Source organism: Mesoplodon bidens, assembly GCF_964165515.1.
Source record: "Mesoplodon bidens genome assembly, chromosome: 14".
Taxonomy (NCBI): Eukaryota; Metazoa; Chordata; class Mammalia; order Artiodactyla; family Ziphiidae; genus Mesoplodon; species Mesoplodon bidens.
The window spans coordinates 13,817,787-13,837,556 of record NC_138170.1 but is presented as its reverse complement, the minus strand read 5'-3'; the positions used below and the strand labels follow the sequence as shown (position 1 = coordinate 13,837,556).

Here is a 19,770-nt window from a genome sequence, read left to right as displayed (position 1 = left end):
CCTTTATGATTTTGTTGTTGCCTTGCTTGTTGTCTCTTTTAAATTTTATTTATTTAATTTATTTTTAACATCTTTACTGGAGTATAATTGCTTTACAATGGTGTGTTAGTTTGTGCTTTGTTGTCTCTTTTTAAAATGGATTTTTTATTTTGGAATAATTTTCAATTTATAGAAAAGTTGCAGAGATAACAGAGTTTTCTCATCTCCCTCTCACCAAGTTTCCCCTGTTGTTAACGTCTTACAGAACCACGGTACATTTGTCAAAACGAAGGCAGCGGCATTGGTACGTTGCTATGAATTCAACTCTAGACTTTACTTAGGTTTCCTCAGTTTTCCCCATGATAGCCTCTTTCTCTTCCAGGACCCCATCCAGGACACCACGTGTTTCATTGTCACAGCTCCTTGGCCTCCTCTGGGCTGTGACAATTCCTTAGTCTTTCCCTGTTTTTCATGACCTTGACACTTTTGAAAAGTATCGGTCAGGTATTTTGTTGAATGTCCCTCAATTCAGGTCTGTCTGATGTTTTTCTCATGTTTAGGCTGAGGTTCTGGGTTCTGGGGAAGCGTATGAGGGGAGATGCCCTTCTCATCACATCACATCACTATATCACATCACATCACTATATCACATCACATTATATCATATCACATCATATCATATCATATCACATCATATCATATCACATCATATCATATCATATCATATCATATCACATCACATTATATCATATCACATCATATCATATCACATCACATCATATCATATCATATCATATCATATATCAATACCATATATCCTATCCTATCCTATCCTGTCCTGTCCTGTCACGTCACATCACATCATATCATTCCATGGCGTACATCCTGTCAACATGCCTCAGATGTTTTTCTTTTGCTGTAAAGTACAATGAAATACAAAACTATTAAGTGTATACTCTCAGATGCATTCACCTATGTAACCCAAACCCCTATCAAGATAGAGAACGTTACTGTCACCCCAGAAAGGTCCCTCATGCCCTTCCCAGGCCCTGCCTTTCCCCTCCCAGAGGTAACCACTGTTCGGTTTTTGTTCCTACCGTGTTTTAGTTTTGTCTGTTTTAGAATTGAATACAAATGGAATTACACAGTATGTTCACACAGCATATTTTTGGTGGTATATTAATTCAGTTTAATCCCACACAGCAATGAAAATGCATGAAACACAGCTACAGTAGACACTAAGATGAATCTTATTAGCCACGTTGAGTGAGAGAAGCCAGACTCAAAAGAATACATAGTGTCTAATCCCATTTCTTTAATCTTTAAAAGCAGTCAAAAATAATTGATGGAGTTACAAGTCAGGACAGCAGCTAGTATGGGCAGGAGGGAGGGAGTGGTTGAGAGGGAGACCAAGGGGAGAGTCTGGTGATGTAATGTGATTTCCCTGCACTTGGGTAGAGATTATACAGGTGTGTGTAATCTTCGTGATAATTCATTAGGCTATACTTTTATGATTCTTGCTTTGTTCTTGGTGTGTTTCATATTATTAAAGTGTTTTAAAATAAGATACCAGTTCACGCCCATCAGTTGTTTGTGTGTATGACAATGCCATGTGTACTCCTTATCTACTGATGTGTAGCAGGTTACCTCAAAACTTAACAACCAGTTTCTGTGGGTCATGAATGTCACAGCTTCTTAGCTGGGTGGCTCTGGGTCTTTCATGAGGTTGTATATAAGATGTTGGTTGGGGCTTAAGTCATATAAAGGCTTGACTGGGGCTGGCAGATCCACCCCCAAGGCGGTGTACTCACATGGTTGTTGGCAGGAAGCCTCAGTGTTTCTCCCACGTGGACCTCGCCACGAAGCTGCTTGAGTGTCCCCACATCATGGCAGCTGGCTTCCTCCAGAGCAAGTGATCCCAGAGAGCCCAGTATAATGTTTTCTAAATTAATACATGCCATTTATGTGTATCAGTAGTACATTCCTTTTTATTGCTAAGTAGTATTCCATTTTACGACTAGACCATAGTTTATTTATCTGCTCTGTTAGTGATGGATGCCTTGGCTGTTTCCAGTTTGGAGCTATCATTGATAAAGCTGGTATGAACATTCTTCTGCAAGAATTTTTATGAACAGTTTGCTTTTCTTGGGTAAATACTAGGAGTGTCATTGTTAGGTCATAGAGTAGGTATATGTTTAGTGTTATGAGAAATTGACAGAACCTTTCCCCAAGGTGACTGTATTGTTTTACATTATCACAACAAAACATGAGAGTTTTAGTTGCTCCACATCCTTGTTAATATTTAGGTTTCTCATTAAAAACTTTTTTTTAACCCATTCAGGTGGGTGTGTAATGGTATTTCATTGTGATTTTAATTTGTATTTCCATGGTGACTTAATGACGTTGAGCCTTTTCTCTCATGCTTATCGGTCATTTTTATATTGGTCATTCTTTTGTGAAGTGTCTGTTCAAATCTTTTGGAGGGGGCTTCCCTGGTGGCGCAGTGGTTGAGAGTACGCCTGCCGATGCAGGGGACATGGGTTCGTGCCCCGGTCTGGGAAGATCCCACATGCCGCAGAGCGGCTGGGCCCATGAGCCATGGCTGCTGAGCCTGCGCGTCCGGAGCCTGTGCTCCGCGACGGGAGAGGCCACAACAGTGAGAGGCCCGCGTACCGCAAAAAAAAAAAAATCTTTTGGAGGACATCTATGTGTGTGTGTGTGTGTGTGTGTGTGTAGTTCACATGTATAGTTTTGTGTAACCAACCACCACCACAATCAGAATACAGAACTATTCCATCACCACAGAGAAACCTCCTGTGTTTCCCCTTTGGAGTTAGATTCTCCCCATACCCTAACTCCTGGCAGCCACTGATCTGAACCTCATTACTATAATTTAGTCATGTTGAGAATGTTATAAAATTGGAATCCTATCGTATGTAACTTTTTGAGATTGGCTTTTTTCCACTCAACACAATGACTTGGAGATCCATCCCAGTTGTCATGTGTATCAGTGGTTCATTCCTGTTTATTGCTGAGTAGTACCCTATTGTATGGATGTACCACAGTTTAATCTATGCCCCACTCAAGAGACATTTGGGTTGTTTCTAGTTTTTGGTGATTGCAAATAAAGTTGCTATAAACATTCATGTATAAGTGTTTGTGTAAACAAAGGGTTTCATTTCTCTTGGGTAAATACCCAGGAGTGGAATTGCTGAGTTATAAACGTCAGTGTGTATTTCGCTTCCTAAGGCATTGTCAACCTCTTCCAGAGTGCCTGTACCATTGTTTAAATCTTTCCCACCAGCAGTGAAGGAGGGGTCCAGTTGCTCTGCATCTTCTGAACACTTGGTAATGACAGTATTTTTTATTTTCGCCTCTCTAGTAGGTATTTATGATTCGATTTTGAAGCTTAGTATCTTGTGGTTTGGTCCTAATTCCACGTGTGAAACTTCCCAGTAAGGCTTCGTCTTACTCATGCTGGATGCCCACACCCTTCACCCATCCGAGGGAAGGTGAGATTTGTATCTTTTGCTTTAGTTCTTGCTGGTGGCATATCCTAGTTCAGAGGTTTTCAACCTTGTTCTTAGTACAGGAACCATTTTTTCTCAAGCTAAATCCTACACAGACCGCCGATAAGTCAGATGATGGTGGAGCTGCTGAGGGTAGAGCAGGGCCCTCTCTGTACCCCATACAGACACACCCCGGAAGATGTGTCTCTTAATCTCAACACGAACGCCATCCACCCAGGACCTGCCAAGTCTCTTAATTCTATAGGGCCTCTCTCTGCCATTTGAGGCACAGAGATAATAATATTTGCCAAATCTTTATATCTTACAGACCCAAGAAACCAGAAAAGAGAAATTATATCTGTTATTATAAAATACCCAAAACCATCGTTGTTTATGAGTTATACTGTCTCGTTATACACATAGTATTTAAGGTGTCCCATTAAGATTGCTAAACGTGGAGGTTGATATTTAAAGACAGAAAATGCACAAACAAATATGCATGTTGCATAGGAGTTGGGAGAGCTTGAGATGTTCCTGAAACCCTGACTTTTCCATCGCAGAGATGGTTACCTTTTTGCTTGAAAAGTGTTATGAATTTAAATATTCATATTATGATAAGCAGATATTCAAGCTTTCAGGGAGACAGTTTCTAAGACTTCTTCATCCAGCTTTAATTTCTTTGTTAAATAGGAATGAATTCCTTGGGGGTGGCAGTTGGAATGAAGAACAAGCGCCATCTAGTGGTTATGTTTAAGTGTACAATTTAACATGTTTTAAAACATCTGTTTTGGGAATCGGTATTAGTTTAACACGGTTCAAAAGTCAGAAAGCAAATAAAGGTACAGTGCTGTTCCCTCTCTGCCCAATTCCCCCCACCTCCACCCCACTCACACGAAAGCTCAGCACTGTTATTAGTTTCTGGTTTTAAAAAAACAACATCTACCAAGCAAATATGTAGTCTTCTCCACCCCATTTTTTTTTAAACATATAGAGCAGCAGTAAAAGGAATATATTCACTTGTTTGCACCTTGATTTTTTTCATTTAAAACATATCTTGGCAATTTCTCCATATTTCCATAGAAAGAAAATTTTCTTTTTGTGTAATATCCCATTGTATGGCTGTACCATATCTTACTCAATCACTTTTCTACTGATGGTCTTTTAGATGTTTGCAATGTTGCGCTGTTACAACACTATAGTGAGTTGCTTATGCCCATGGAGCATTATGCTTATCCCTAATAGTGCATTTTGGGAGTCGGGGTGGGGAATGTGAAAGACCTATAATTAAAATGTCTAACTTGTCCCTGTTGAGAAATTTCTTTAATGTAAGGAGGTTGGGTATTAATAGTTGAGAGCTGTTTAGTAGTAACCCAATTTTCTTGAGGTATGTTTATTTTACTGGTTATAATAATTTCTCAGTTCCTCTGGCCAGTGTATATATTACCTGTGCATTAATAGTCCTCACCTGATCTTGTCCTGTGTCCTATTTTTCTATGTAGACTGACATAAACTGTTACTAAAATTTGACTCCAGTGAGGTGCTTGGTATCCGTATGAGTAAGAAGCTTAGTTTAATGTGAAAGTAATGTGAAATTAATGTGAATTAGGGATTTTATTTTATTTTTTTTAATTTAAATTAAAATTTTGGGGGCCGTGCCACGCAGCATGTGGGATCTTAGTTCCCCGACCAGGGATGAACCGGTGCTCTCTGCAGTGGAAGCTCAGTCTTAACCACTGGACCGCCAGGGAATTCGCTCTGAATTTCGGATTTTAAAACAGACGAATAACAACCATTTTATCAAAAAGTTACTGGGGGCTTCCCTGGTGGCACAGTGGTTGAGAGTCCGCCTGCCGATGCAGGGGACACGGGTTCGTGCCCCGGTCCGGGAAGATCCCACATGCCGCGGAGCGGCTGGGCCCGTGAGCCATGGCCGCTAAGCCTGCGCGTCCGGAGCCTGCGCGTCTGGAGCCTGTGCTCCGCAACGGGAGAGGCCACAACAGTGAGAGGCCCGCGTACTGAAAAAAATAAAAAAAAAAGTTACTGGAATGGAAGTGTAAAGAGAGAGCTATCAATAGTTACTTACGTTTTAGAATCTTGTCTGTAAAACACACCAAATGTCATTTCCATAGACTTTGCTGTCTGGTCTTTTTAGTTTGCTGTTTCTCTTGATCCACATTTTTCTTTTTTGATTACAAAATTTGTAATTGATGAATACTACAGTTTATATTAAGGATATATGAGGATATTATTCTATAGCTTATATCTCCTCACATGTGTGAGGATGTCCAAAGGATAAGTTTCTAGAAGTGGAATTGCTGGGTCACAAGGTAGGTTCATTTGTAATTTTGATAGATACTTTTTAATTGTTGCACATGCAGACGGTACCAGTTTGTACCCTCCGTCCCTCAGACTAGTGTGTGAGAGCATCAGCTCCTCACAGCGTTGCCAATGTAGTGTGTTATCAGACTGTCTGGATTTTGTTCAAATAATAGGTAAAAATCAGTATTTCAGTGTAGTTTTAATTTGTGCTTCTCTTACTGCATATGAGAGCAGAGACTTAAAACTATATTTGTATCACTTGTATTTCTTATTCTGTGGCCCATGCGTTCAAATCATTTGCCCCCTTTTGGTCTGTTTTTTTTTTTTTTTTCAACTGAGGTATAGTTGATTTACAATTTTATGTTAGTTTCAGGTATACAGCATAGTGATTCAGTATTTTTATAGATCGTACTTCATTAAAAATTATTACAGAATAATGTCTGTAATTTCCTGTGCTGTACAATATATGCTTGTTGCATATCTCTTTTATGCATAGTAGTTTGTATCTCTTAATCCCATGCCCTTATCTTGATCCTCCCCCACCCTCTCTCCACTGGTAACAACTAGTTTGTTTTCTGTTTGTGAGTCTCCTTCTGTTTTGCTAGATACCTTAGTTTGTTTTAATTTTTAGATTCCACAAATAAGTGATAGCATACAGTTATTTGTCTTTCTCTGTCTGATTTATTTCCCTAAGCATAATATTCTCACCTGATCCATCCACGTTGCTGCAAATGACAGAATTTCACCCTTTTTTATGGCTAATATTTCACTGTATATATATACATACATATATGTATGATATATATATATATATACATACCACATTTTCTTTATCCATTCATCTGTTGATGGACACTTGGGTTGCTTCCGTATCTTGGCTATTGTAAATAGTGCTGCTGTGAACATTAGGATGCATGTATCTTTTCAATTAGTGTTTTTGTTTTTTCCAGATATATACTCAGGAGTGAAATTCCTGGATCATATAGTAGTTCTATTTTTAGTTTTTTGAAGAACCTCCGTAATGTTTTCCATAGTGGCTGTACCAATTTACATTCCCACCAACAGTGTACAAGGGTTCCCTTTTCTCCACATCCTTACCAACATTTGTTGTTTGTGGTCTTTTTGATAATAGCCATTCTGACATGTGTGAGGTGATATCTCATTGTTGTTTTGATTTGCATTTCTCTAATCAGCAATGTTGAGCATCTTTTCATGTGCCTGTTGGCCATCTGTATTTCTTCTTTGGAAAAATGTCTATTAAGGTCTTTTTTCTGCCCACTTTTAAATTGGGTTGTTTGTTTTTTTGATATTGAGTTGTATGAGTTGTTTATATATTTTGGATATTAGCCCCTTGTTGGTCATATATCTGCAAATATTTTCTTCCATTCACTACATTGTCTTTTCATTTTGTTGATGGTTTCCTTTGTTGTGCTTGCTGGTATGTTTTTAATGAATTATAGGAGCTCTGTAATTAGGGAGCTTCATCCCTTTGCAATGACATCAGTAACAAGTATTTTGTCCCTGTTTGTCATTTGTCTTTTGACTATTCTTAAGGTGTTTTTGTCATGCAGAAGTTTTTGTTATTATATAGTCACATTTATCAAATTTTTCTTTATGGATTTTAAATATTATATCATATAGAAAGTTTTTTTTGCATTGAGATCATGAAAGAGTTCCTTATGTTTTATCTTAATACCTTGTGGTTTTGTTTTCCTCCATGTTAATCCTGATCAATTTGGAATTTATTCTAGTATATGGTGTGAGATAGGGATTCAACTTAATTTTTTCTTCCAGTTGGCTAACCAATTAGAACATCTCAATGTTTTGTTTTTCCCAAGATTTGATATTCCAGCTTTCTCTGAAATATATTAACTTTCCATGTGTATTTAATTCCATTTCTCGACATTCTGTTTTATTCCATTGGTCTATCTGCCTATTTTTACACCGGTTGAATTACTGAGGCCTTATCACACAGATCATAGCTCCTCATTTTTAGAGTTTTTCTGGTTGTTTTTGCTTGTTTCCTTTCATATGTGAACTTCAAAATCCCTTATTGGTGTTTTTATTTAGATCATATTGACTGCATAAATCAACTTAGGGAGAATTGATTTCTTTGTGGCATTTCTTCTTATTAAAACAAATGGTCCATGTTTCTATTTGTTCAAGTTTTTGCTTGTGTACTTTAGGAGTGTTTTAAAGTTTTCTTCAGGTAAGTTATGTACATATAAAAAGTTTATTCTTAAGTATATTTTTCTTTTGTTTTATTACTTTTGCAACTGGGATCTTTTCTTTCATGTACTTTCTAACTGATTGTTTATGTATCTATATGAAAGCCATTAACTTCTATTAATTGTGTATCCTGCCAGCTCTTATTGTTTGTAGTAATTTTAGTTGCCTTGTGGGCTTCCAGGTATATAGGACTATTGTATCAGTTACCTATAATGCAAAACTTAGCAGTTCAAAACATTAATTGATCAATATTATAGAGTTTTTGGGTGGCTGGGGGGGTTCTTCTAGTCTTGTCTGGGCTCATTCATGAATCTGTAGTCAGCTGTAGGTTGAATAGGCAGCTCTTCTGATCTTGACTGGCTTCTTCCACATGTTTAGTGGTTGCCTGGAGGTAGGCTGGTCTATGATGGCTTTGGCTGATACAACTGAGCTCTTCGTACTTGTCTCTTACTTTATACACCCCACCCCACCCCATAGGCTAGTCCAGACATGTTCTCAGGGGAGGTTTCAGAGGAGTAAGAGAGCAAGGAAATGCACAAATGCTTTTTCGAGCCTTTGCGTCTCTCAAAGATACCAATATCATATTGGCCAAAGCAAGTCACATGGCCAAGCTCAGACTCAAGGGTTGGGGAAGCAGACTCTGCCTCTTTATGAGAACTGCAGTGTCAAAGGACAGGGATCAAGGAGAGGTCAAGCAGAGGGGCCATCAATACAATCAATCTAACACAGGCATCATCAGTATATAGTGAGAGTTTTACCCATTTCTTTCCAATTCAGATTTCTCTAAATTTTGTTCTCTTGTCTAATTGCATTGGCTGACTCCCCCAGTACAATGTTTAACAAAAACCTCTATGGTGGTTGTTTTCAAAGGAGCAGCTTTTGGATCTACTAGTTGTACTTTTCTGTTTTCTAACTGATTACTTTTCTGCTTTTCTTTTAATAATTTTTTTTTTCTCCTTTCCTTTAGTTTAATTTGTTATTTTCTTCTCCTGATTTCTGTAGTCAGCTGCTATAGCAGTTGCTGTTGATACTCCACCCTGATCCCTTTACCAGGCCTCTACACTCATCTCCTAGCTGCTATCAACATTGACTGTAATCAACTCACAGCAAAGCTCCTTGGAATTGTCCTTGCCCAGTGGGAGCGACCTTCCCAGGAAATGCTTGAGGTTATGCTTTCTCCCTGGGAATGCCCACAGCTACTGACTGACAGAGTGGGACAACTCTGTGGTGCCACTTATACTCCAGAGCTCCCCACTCTGAGGCTAGATTTTAGCTGAGCCCACGTCTCTGCAAGCCCCCTGGCAGCCCATGTGATCTGAAAGCCTCCTGTCCCAACTGATGCTGGGAATCCTGCTGCACATCCACACTGCCAGTTCTGATGGTCTGCTTCCCTGCCCATACTCCCAAAGGCAGTCTGTTGTTTGCCCAGCAACTTCAGACCCTTTTGCATCCTTCAGCTAAGGAGAACAGGCTTCTCTTGGAGTACTTTTTGTCTGTGTCTGCTGGAGATTCTGGGTTGGAAGATTCTATAGCATCTTGTCCAGCATACATACATGGGAGGCAATAAAGAAACCCAGAGAATTTGCTGGCATGGCATTCCTCAAATTCTGAGTTCCCCCAGGTGGTCTGCCTTCTTCTTTGACTTTTCAGAGTCATCCTATGCTTGTTTACTGTGCAATGTCTAGGGTTTTTTAGTTGTAAGAGGGAGGATCTGGGAGGAATGGGGCTATTGCACCTTGGCAGGACTGGAAGTCCTCCATTATGTAGTATTTCCACCAATAAACAACCCAAAGAACATAGATAATAGTAAAATATAATAACAAAATTAGGAAGGGATGAGCTTGAGTATTACTTTTATTTTTAAAATAGAATTTATTTCAGTGCAACTTTCTATATATTAATTTTTGATAATGGCTGTGTTCAAAAACTAGTTCACAAAAATTCTTTAACATTCTTTAACATTTAACAATTGTGTCTCATGAGCTAATTTAAACTGGCTCTAACACACCACTGGTTTTATTTATTTAATTTAATTTAATTTTTTTAAAGATTTAATTTTATTTATTTTTGGCTGCATTGGGTCTTTGTTGCTGTGCACGGGCTTTCTCTAGTTGCAGTGAGCGGGGGCTACTCTTCGTTGCAGTGTACGGGCTTCTCACTGTGGTGGCTTCTCTTGTTGCGGAGCATGGGCTCTAGGTGTGTGGTTTTCAGCAGTTGTGTCACGCAGGCTCAGTAGTTGTGACTCACAGGCTCTAGAGTGTAGGCTCAGTAATTGTGGCACATGGGCTTAGTTGCTCTGCGGCATGTGAGATCTTCCTGGACCAGGGGTTGAACCCGTGTTCCCTGTGTTGGCAGGCGGATTCTTATCCAGTGTGCCACCAGGGAAGTCCCACACCACTGGTTTTATATAATATGTAGATAATATTTGGTTGCAATTTTTATTTGCTACAGGATGACTTTTTTCCCCCTGATGAGCGTTTTTAGTTTTTTAATAGATTTGCTGCTCTTTGTAGGGTCATTGTTTCAATTCTATGCTAACTTCTGTTTATTACTTATAACTGAATGATGTGAGTGAAACTGAATGATTTCTAGCCTGGATTTTCTAAGGGGTTTCAGGGTTGGGGAGCTGGGAAAAGCTTGGATAGTGATCCAGGGTGGGTCCTTTTCATAACGTGGAAACTTTTTCCTTCCCCGCTGCCACTGAGACCACTTCTCTCAAACGTGACCTGTGCATGTGATTCTTCATGTCACCCTGACCCTTAACCTATAGCTCAGAGACCAGCGGGCCTCCTGCTATCTGCTAGCTCACTGCCATTCCTATCCCACTTTCCAGATAAGAGCTATAGGTTTTACGTCTCGGTGTACACATCTTCCATTTAGGAAGTGAAGTTTTACTAGCATTTCCTGAGATCGGTCACCATTTGGCCCTTGTGCTGTGAGATGTCTCTCTGTGGTTCTTCTTTTCAGTTCCTCCTGCCCAAAGCCTGCTTGACTGAGATGCTTTGGGCAGGCCTTACTTGTATGTTCAAATCTGGAGATTTTTCCAGTCTCCCATTTTATTGAAATTGGCATTTTAACTTTCTGTTCTCCTTAGGGAAAATACTGACTTCATGCAGTAATGTTTCTACTGAAATCCTCACCAGTGGTTCTGACTCAGAAAAAGAAAAAAGTAAGAATGGGCCTGTCCTGTCTCAAGATTTTTTTGTTAGGGAGTTTCTGTGACCATTTGGCTTTTTTTTTTTTTTTTTTGGTGTGGGGGGTTATCTTTTACATTCCAGAATGCACAGTGGGTCCTCTTGGATTTTTCAGTTACCTGCAGACTGGACGGAAGAGAGAAAGTCAAGATGGTTCTTGTTTGGTCTGGGGCAATTGGCCAGCAGGTATTTAGGGAAAATGTTTAAATGTGAGATGCTCTGCTGGTCCTCAGGGGCTACACAGGAGTTTAAGATGTGGACTCTGAATGCATGCAGTTTGTATTCTGGGTGGAAATAAACTTGACATGAGGACAGTATGTGTAGTAAGCATGTCTTTGGGGGCATCTATGGGGACACTGCCTCCACAACCTGGTCATGAAACTTGAAGATGCAAATATGTTTAAGTTCAACCACCATTGAATGGGGCCTCACGTGGGTCAGGCCTTGTAGGGGTGCTGGGACTGTAAAAATGGGTCTGACACAGTGTCTGCCCTTGAGAAGGAGGAGAAGGGGTACCTAAGAGTGTGAATGGCAGTTACTACTATTGAACACTTACCATATACATGCAAGCCCTAGTCTAAGCATTTGAAACGACACTCCTCTGAGTTATGCGTGACTCTCATTCCCATCTTACAGATGGAGGATGGAGCCACGGCAGGCCACTTGATGTTGGTCACGCAGTTAGTGACAGTCAGCATCCGAACATGAGTGAGGTTTCCCCCAAACTCTGGCTGTGCTTTGTGTTTCAACACTTTAGGTGACAGCATGGATCCTCCCCTCCTATGTCAGTCGAGGTTCATTGAGAAATGGACACCGAGATGGGACTAGATGTGCAAGCGACCTACTGGGGAAACATCTAGAAGGGTCACAGGGAGGGAGCTGCAGGAGGTGGGGGAACCTTTGGGATGTGTGCGAGCAGGGCTGACACCATGAAATGAGGGAGAAGAAAGGGCCCGGCCTTGTCACGAGACAGTCTGAGTGGGCTGCTGGGGGTCCCTGGGCAAAAGTCTCGTGGTGGGCAGGAATGGCCTGAGTCTAGAACCTTGCCATGCTCATCACCAGCCAGGAGCAGCCTGAGGGCAGAGCAGCCTGGGGCCAACGCCAAGGTGAATCCCAAGGAATGGCAGCTGCAGGTTGCTGGGAAATGCTGCTCCCACTGTGGGTTCTCTTGAAGGAAATTCTAGGTGACACTCCTGGGGCCACCACACAGGTCTCTCCCATCTCCCCCATCTTCCCATCCCGGACACTTGGGTAGAGGAGGAAATGTTAGAGTCTTGTTTTAAGGTCATTGTCAGGGAACCCTACTTTCTTTCCTTCCATTTTGACGGCCCCCCCCCCACAGCCTGTGTCACACACATGGTGGCCTCCTTTGACACACAGCATCAAACAAGAGCTATAGAGAGACCCAGCAAAGATGTCTGTTCTTTCAGATCCCTGGGTCCAGAGGTTCCACTCATGGTCACCATCAATCCAACGTCTTAACATCCATTTTGTATCCATTTGTCACAGGTATGATTTGATTCTGGATGAAATAAGAGCTTTGACATTTCAGAGAGTGACGTTTACCATGGGTCTACCTCTGATAAAACGTACAATTCAGGATCAGATAAGTTTCATTGTTATTTTGGTGTGTGTGTGAGTGAACAAGAGAGAGACAGAGAAAGAAAAAGATTTCGTTTCGTTTTGTTTGCTTTTGTGACTTGTGGAAGGAAGCCATTAATTTTGCCCTGGGGGAAACAGACAATGTGGTCGGGATGGGGGAGTGGCTCCTTCACCCTCCCTTTCTGTCCCCTCCCTGTGTTAACCTAATTGATTCACTTTTCCCGAGCCCACAGGCCAGGGAGTAGGGGAGTGAGCAGAGGTAATGAAATATTTGTTCACAAAACAAATATAATTTGGGGTGTAAAACTCAAATATCTGAGAAACGTAGTGAACTAATTTTATGGGCTTTTTAAGCATTTTAGACTTGTCCAAAATGGATGAGTCTTGTTTGCCTAAAAATTGCCACTCTCAATGCGGTTAAATTATTTTAGTCAATTTAGCCTCATTAAAAGAAAGAAGGAAAGAAAGAATATGGGATGAGAGGATTCCTTTGTGACGCTGGCATCAGAAGCTCTATATTTTAGGCAAATTTAAGTCAATTCATGCAGCTTCATAGCTTCCTTAACCTAACACTTTACACAGGAAAAAAATACCCCCTGGTGAGACCCCTGGGGGAGGGCCCTGAACTGGGGATGAGCTTCAGGAGATGCTGAGGAGCTGCATGTATTCTGCCGTGAGCCTGGCCCCCTTCCTGCCCAGCGTGGTCTGCGGAGGGAGAGGCTGAGGAGTGAGGGGGTGGAGGTGTTTCCCATTCAGGAGACCACGGGGGCTCGTTTCTCTGTGGAGTGTGGATCAGAGCTGGTGGGGGCCTGAGTCTGTGTTTGAGACCAGATCACCACCCACCCACCCGCTTCGGTTGGCTGTCTGTCCTGAGGTGGCAGAGACAGAACTCAGTATCTTCTCCTGAGGAAGAAATTACAGGCAGAGCTTTGGCACCTCACCTCCTGGTGAGGTCCAGCAGCCCCTCCAAGGTGACAAGGGCATGGCATCACCTCGGAGAGCGTGTGCAAGGAAATACCCCCAGAACAGGGTGAAGCATGCTAGCAAAGTCAGGAAAATCATTTCATACCAAGTAGAACATGCTGGCAAAGTAGATGTTCAAGCTAGTAAATTGCCTCTCAATGAAACATACATTTAGAGGTGAATGCAGCCATCCAAACAACCAACCAACCGACCAAACAGCCAACCAACCAACCAACTAAACAGCCAACCAACCAACCAACCAACCAGCCAATCAACCAACCAAACAACCAACCAACCAACCAACCAAACAGCCAAACAGCCAACCAACCAACCAACCAGCCAGTCAACCAACCAACCAAACAACCAACCAACCAACCAGCCAACCAACCAAACAGCCAAACAGCCAACCAACCAACCAACCAACCAATCAACCAACCAAACAGCCAAACAGCCAACCAACCAACCAACCAAACAGCCAAACAGCCAAACAGCCAACCAACCAAACAGCCAAACAACCAACCAAACAAACAAACAAGCAACCAAACAAACAAACAAATGAAAAACAAACAAACATAAAAACCCCAATCCCTCTTTGCTTTCAGCCACTTTCTCCATCAGAATCTGGCCTCCAAATGTGTCCGGTGTGGGGCTGGCAGGAAGGTGAGATTCCGACATGGGGGCCAGTCTCCTGCCCCCTTAATCAGCCCAACATGTCTAAGGCTTAAGTTAGTGTCAAAAATCAAGACCCGGATGTGAGGGTTGATCCTTTAATGAGGTTTACTGGTTGCAGCCTGAGCCCCCTACGTCTGAAGGATTAGCCTGCGTACTCTCGCTACTGATGAAGCGTGTTAAGCCCTGGATCCAATTATCTCCCTGTTTTCACGGCTCCCTCCGTGGTCGTCAGCAGCCTGGACAGCTCTGTCCCATATGATGAGGTGTAATTCCTCTGGGAGGCACAGGATTGGCCCTGGACGATCCCTCCAGCTCATTTCTGTTAGTTATTTCAGCCTGTTTGGCGCTTCTCTCTGTGTGAATTTGCAAAAGCCAACGAACCTGAAGGAAATTAAACCAGTCAGTCATCGGTCACTGGGGCTGCAGGCTTATCTCATGGGGCGGGTGTCATAAGACTCAGCAGAACATCTGCATGTGAAGGCTCTCAAATTCCCCCCTGTGAACGGCTGGAGGAGCTGTCCACATCCGGTAATTCTAGAAGTGTTGCATGATTCATCCCACCTCTTCATGAAAATATTGAGTCATGGACTGCCAGTTCAGAGAGCATTCCAGGTCCTTCCATCTTTCCTGTCCCTCGTGTGTTGCTCTTAACTTTTGGGGATGATTGGATAAGCCCCCAGGCAGAGTGCAGCGTGTAACATGTGACGATGATGTCCTTGAGGACAGACGAGGAGCGAGCCTCATTCATCCCAGGGCTCGGTGAACAGCCCACAGGCTGAGAAAAAGCCATTAAAATGTTTCCACTCTGTCTTCTCCCCTCTGTCAACTGCAGTAGATTTGAGGTGTTTCAATAATTTTAAAAGGAAAACAGTATCTCAGCCTGACTACAGAGTGCACGTGGATGCACACGCACACACACACACACAATGTGAACAATCTCATTGCACCTTTTCAACCCCTCCTGCACCTGTTTCCAGCAACATCACACTTGTGCCCCTCAGCCAACTCTCCTCTCTCCCTGAGTATTCAGGACTGGGTCCTGCGTGGGGGGAGGTCTCTGACTTCCGGAATTTCCAGATGAGGAGACGGAGGACCCAGTCAGGACATCTACTCTGTGGCAGCGCTGGGACTGGACCCCAGCCCCTCCCTTGGGTGCCTGGTCCTGTCTGTGTGGCACCCTCCTGAGAGACACCCTGGAAGCCAACAGAGGCTGACAGCCTGTACCCAAATCACCATAACCAGTGACAGCTCACACTTACTAAATACATATTTTGTATCAGTCACAGCTCTAAGATCTTTAAATGGATGATCTCATTTTATATTCCTGACATCCCTAGTGGCATTCCTATTTTACAGATGAGTAAACTGAAGCTGAGTAATTGGTCAGAGGTCATACAACTAGTAAGCTGTATATATAACTAGTGGAGCATGGATTCAAAGCCAGGTGGATTGCTTCCTGAGCCCACTCAAGTCTGGTAGGTCTCACCCCAGGGTGCACGTTAGAACTGCCTGCGGAGCTTTCCAAACTCTTGCCATCCAGGCTTTTGGTCAGGCTCATTGGATCAGCATTTAAACCTTGCAGGTGATGCAGTGTGCATCCTGGCTTGAGTACTGATGCACTGTCCTTCCTTCCCGGTACCCTGTACTGTTTCTCCTGAATGGTTTCTAATTCTTCTGAATTGTTCCCATTCAACATTTCATCCCTCCCAGTCATGGTGCAGGGCTGACTCATAGGGATGCTCCATCCCAACATTTCCTTTCCTCAGGAGGGAGCCAGTGGGACTCAGGCTATTCCTGGCCAACTGTAGTGAGGAGTGGGGACAATGGATAATGGATAATGAAGTTCCCCACTCCGTCCATGACTGCTTACCCCCCAACCCTGTCCCCAGCCATCTTCTCTCTCATCCTGAGCTCCTCTCGTCCTCACCCACATGATCCACATGGGCCGTGGGCATGGTAGCATCATTACTGAAGCCAGTGGTTCTCAGAGTAGGATCTGAGGACCCGTGGGGGTACCCAAGATCCTTTCTGTTACCATCTGAAAAGTAGATGTCCAACTACCTGTGTGCACGACACCAGGTTTTCATCATCAACGTCGACCAAAACAACATATGGCTACAGACTGAGTGCAAAAGCAGACATGAGAGGCCAGCTGTCTTTTATTAAGCCAGATGCTAAAACAATTTGTAAAAATGTAAAACAATGCTATTCCTCTCATTGATTTAGTTTTTGGCTTGAAAATTGTGGCTATTTTTCATAAGAATTATGTCATTTACATTAACATGTAATAGGTTTATTATTGTTATTTTTAAATGAATAAACATTTTTAAAATTCTCAGCTTTAATTACTAGTACAGTAACTTGATAGATACAACCTGCATAAACTAAAGCTCTTTGGAATCCAAGATAATTTTTTTTGCCATTTAAAAAATATTAATTAATTTATTTTTTGGCTGCGTTGGGTTTTCGTTGCTGTGTGTGGGCTTTCTCTAGTTGCGGCGAGCTGGGGTTACTCTTCTTTGCGGTACACGGGCTTCTCATTGCGGTGGCTTCTCTTGTTGCGGAGCATGGGCTCTAGGTGTGTGGGCTTCAGTAGTTGTGCCTCATAGGCTCTAGAGCACAGGCTCAGTAGCTGTGGCGCTTGGGCTTAGTTGCTCCATGGCATGTGGGATCTTCCTGGACCAGGGATCGAACCCATGTCCCCTGCATTGGCAGGTGGATTCTTAACTAGTGCGCCACCAGGGAAGTACCTGAGATAAATTTTAAGAGTATAAAGGGGTCTAAAGCTTGAGAACTGCTGGTCTAAATCATCCACTGTTTTCTCAAACCACCCATCTCAGATCAGCTTGGAGGGGGATTGGTGGCTTTATATTTATATTATTATACTGTAATTATTACATTTCCATCAGAATTTAAGATAGTGTCAGTTTGGGATGGTTTGGGGTTTTGTATTTAGAGAAATACTGGGGTTGGGGGCGGTGATCAGATCTGGAATGGAATAAGATTTGAAAGTCAGCTCCCCTTAGAAGGCATCAGTGAATGGGGAACGTTGTTGCTTTCCTCATGAACCCCTGAGAAAAGGAGCAGCCTTTCCCAGGAAGCAGTTACACTGAAGACATTGGCATGTTGCAGAAAATGAGCTGAGCAGGGGTTTCACCAAGAGACTGAAGCCCCATCCCAGGACTGGTTCCTGACCTACTTTGAGCTCTTGGCTCCAACACCCTGGCCTTGGCTCTGCCCTTGGTCCTCTGGCTTCTGTTTGTACTGGGACCCAGGCTTTTCCTAGTGGGCTGGACAGGCTGCCCCTGGCTCTGCCTTGTGTGCTGCTGCCTTTGGCAGGAGGCCCTGTCCCAGCTCTGGCTCCACGACTTGGACCCTGGCCACTTGGCCAGTGCTCTGGTCGGGTCAGCCCTGGCCCCGTGGGATGCCGTGGAGGATCTGAGCACAGATGACAGGATAGAGGGAGGGCCTGTTTATAGAAGTTCCTCTGTGTAGATTGGCACCTGAACTGATTTGTCATCCATGACAGCCAACAGGGATTACTTGAAAGGGCATGCCAGGGAGTGAGCTGGGACCTGCCCGGGGACTCCGGTGCAGCTGGAAGCCTGGTGCTATTTATTTACTGCACTGGAAACCATTCTGCATAATGGAAACTTCTCATTTTAAGGCATAATTATTCTTCTTGCATTGAAATATTATGTTAAAAATAACAATAATGATTACTTGTTATCATTTGCTAAGTCCCTTCTGTGTGCCAGGCTAGGTGATTCATTCATTTTACAATTATTTATGGAACACCTACTATGAGGTAGTTCAAGAGGCAGTGAACAAAGCAGGTAAAAAATACCTGCTTTATGGAGCTTACATTTTAGGGACGAGGCAGGCTACAAACTAATAAAGTACATTTATGTCAGATGGTTGTCGATGCTGGGGATAAAAATCAAGCATGGTAAATTGGGAAAGAAGAAGTAAACCTATCTCTGTTCACAGACGACATGATCTTATATGTAGAAAACCCTAAGGATTCCACCAAAAAAACTGTTAGAACTGATAAACAAATTCAGTAAAGTTGCAAGGTACATAATCCATCACTCTTTTCAATTAAAATTAATGTAAAATAATGCATTTTTCGTCAACAGCAAAGTAAGCATCAGGCTGGTGATGTCAACATGATGCACTCATCATTACGTGTTGTCAGTATTGATAAATTATGTGATTACACTAATAATCAGAAACATTTTCAAGGCAGCTAGGAATTTGGTATGAAGCATGCTGCCAGACAAGAGGCATTAAATTTAAGGCAAGAATTTGGCAAATCCGAAACTGTCAAAGTACTGCAGTAATGTTGTGACAGATGAAAAATGTCTTTGGACAGAGCCGTGGGAATGTCACTTTCATCCTTCCTCTCTTGGGCTTTCCTGGAGGAGACAAGGCCCCTGGGGAGGGCAGAAGTACAATGGCCACAGACAGCCTTTGTCACAGAATCCTCCCAGCACTCTGCTCAGGGATCCCACTCTGTGGTCCCGGGAGAGAATCAGCAGAGGATAAGGAACAGCAGAGAGCAAGAAGAGTCAGACGTGGGGGCCACAGCGAGAAGTTTGGATTTTTTGCCAAGGTAAATGGAGTCATTGGAGGGTTTTCTCAACGGTGGATGGGGAAGGAGAAGAAGGCAAGCACAATGTAATGCTTATTTTAAAAGTGTTCTAGTTCCTTGATCAAAATTTATAAGTTGATTCAAAAAACATACATGGAAAGGCAAAAGGCCTAGAATCGTTAAAGCAATTCTAAAAAAGGATGAATTTGGAGGGCTCTCCCTATTTGATTTCAAGACATTAAAAAGCAACTCAAGAGTATGTGGAATTGGCATTAGGGTAGACACATAGATGAATGGGACGGAATGAAGAGTCCTGAAATAAATCCACACCCATATGTTCACTTGAGTTTTGGACAGTGTTGCCAAGGCAATTCAATGGGAAAATGAAAGTCTTTTCAATAAATGGCGTTGGAACTACTGATAAAACGATAGAAAAAATTTAACCTTGATCCCGACCTCACACTACACACACAAAAAATTTGAGATGTATTATACACCTGAACACAAATTCCACAATTACAACGTTTGTACAAGAACAAAGGAGAAGGCAGAGGTTTCTTAGAGAGGACCTCAAAATGTTGAAAGTGTAAAAGAAAAAAAACGGATAAGGTAATCTTTATCAAAATTAAAAACCATTGTTCATCAAAAGACATCATGAAAAGAATAAAAAGACAACCTACAAGACTTCCCTGGTGGTGCAGTGGTTAAG

At 42.4% G+C, this 19,770-nt stretch overlaps 1 protein-coding gene across 1 annotated transcript in view; it reads left to right on the top strand.

The window, feature by feature from the left end:
• The window catches only part of ACOXL (acyl-CoA oxidase like), a gene marked incomplete at its 3' end in the record, with an annotated part of 353,946 nt that overhangs the window by 13,595 nt on the left and 320,581 nt on the right, over window positions 1-19,770 (top strand). Inside the window, 1 exon segment of the mRNA XM_081254598.1 lies at window positions 12,740-12,836. Coding sequence (XP_081110724.1) covers window positions 12,740-12,836 — 97 coding nt within the window.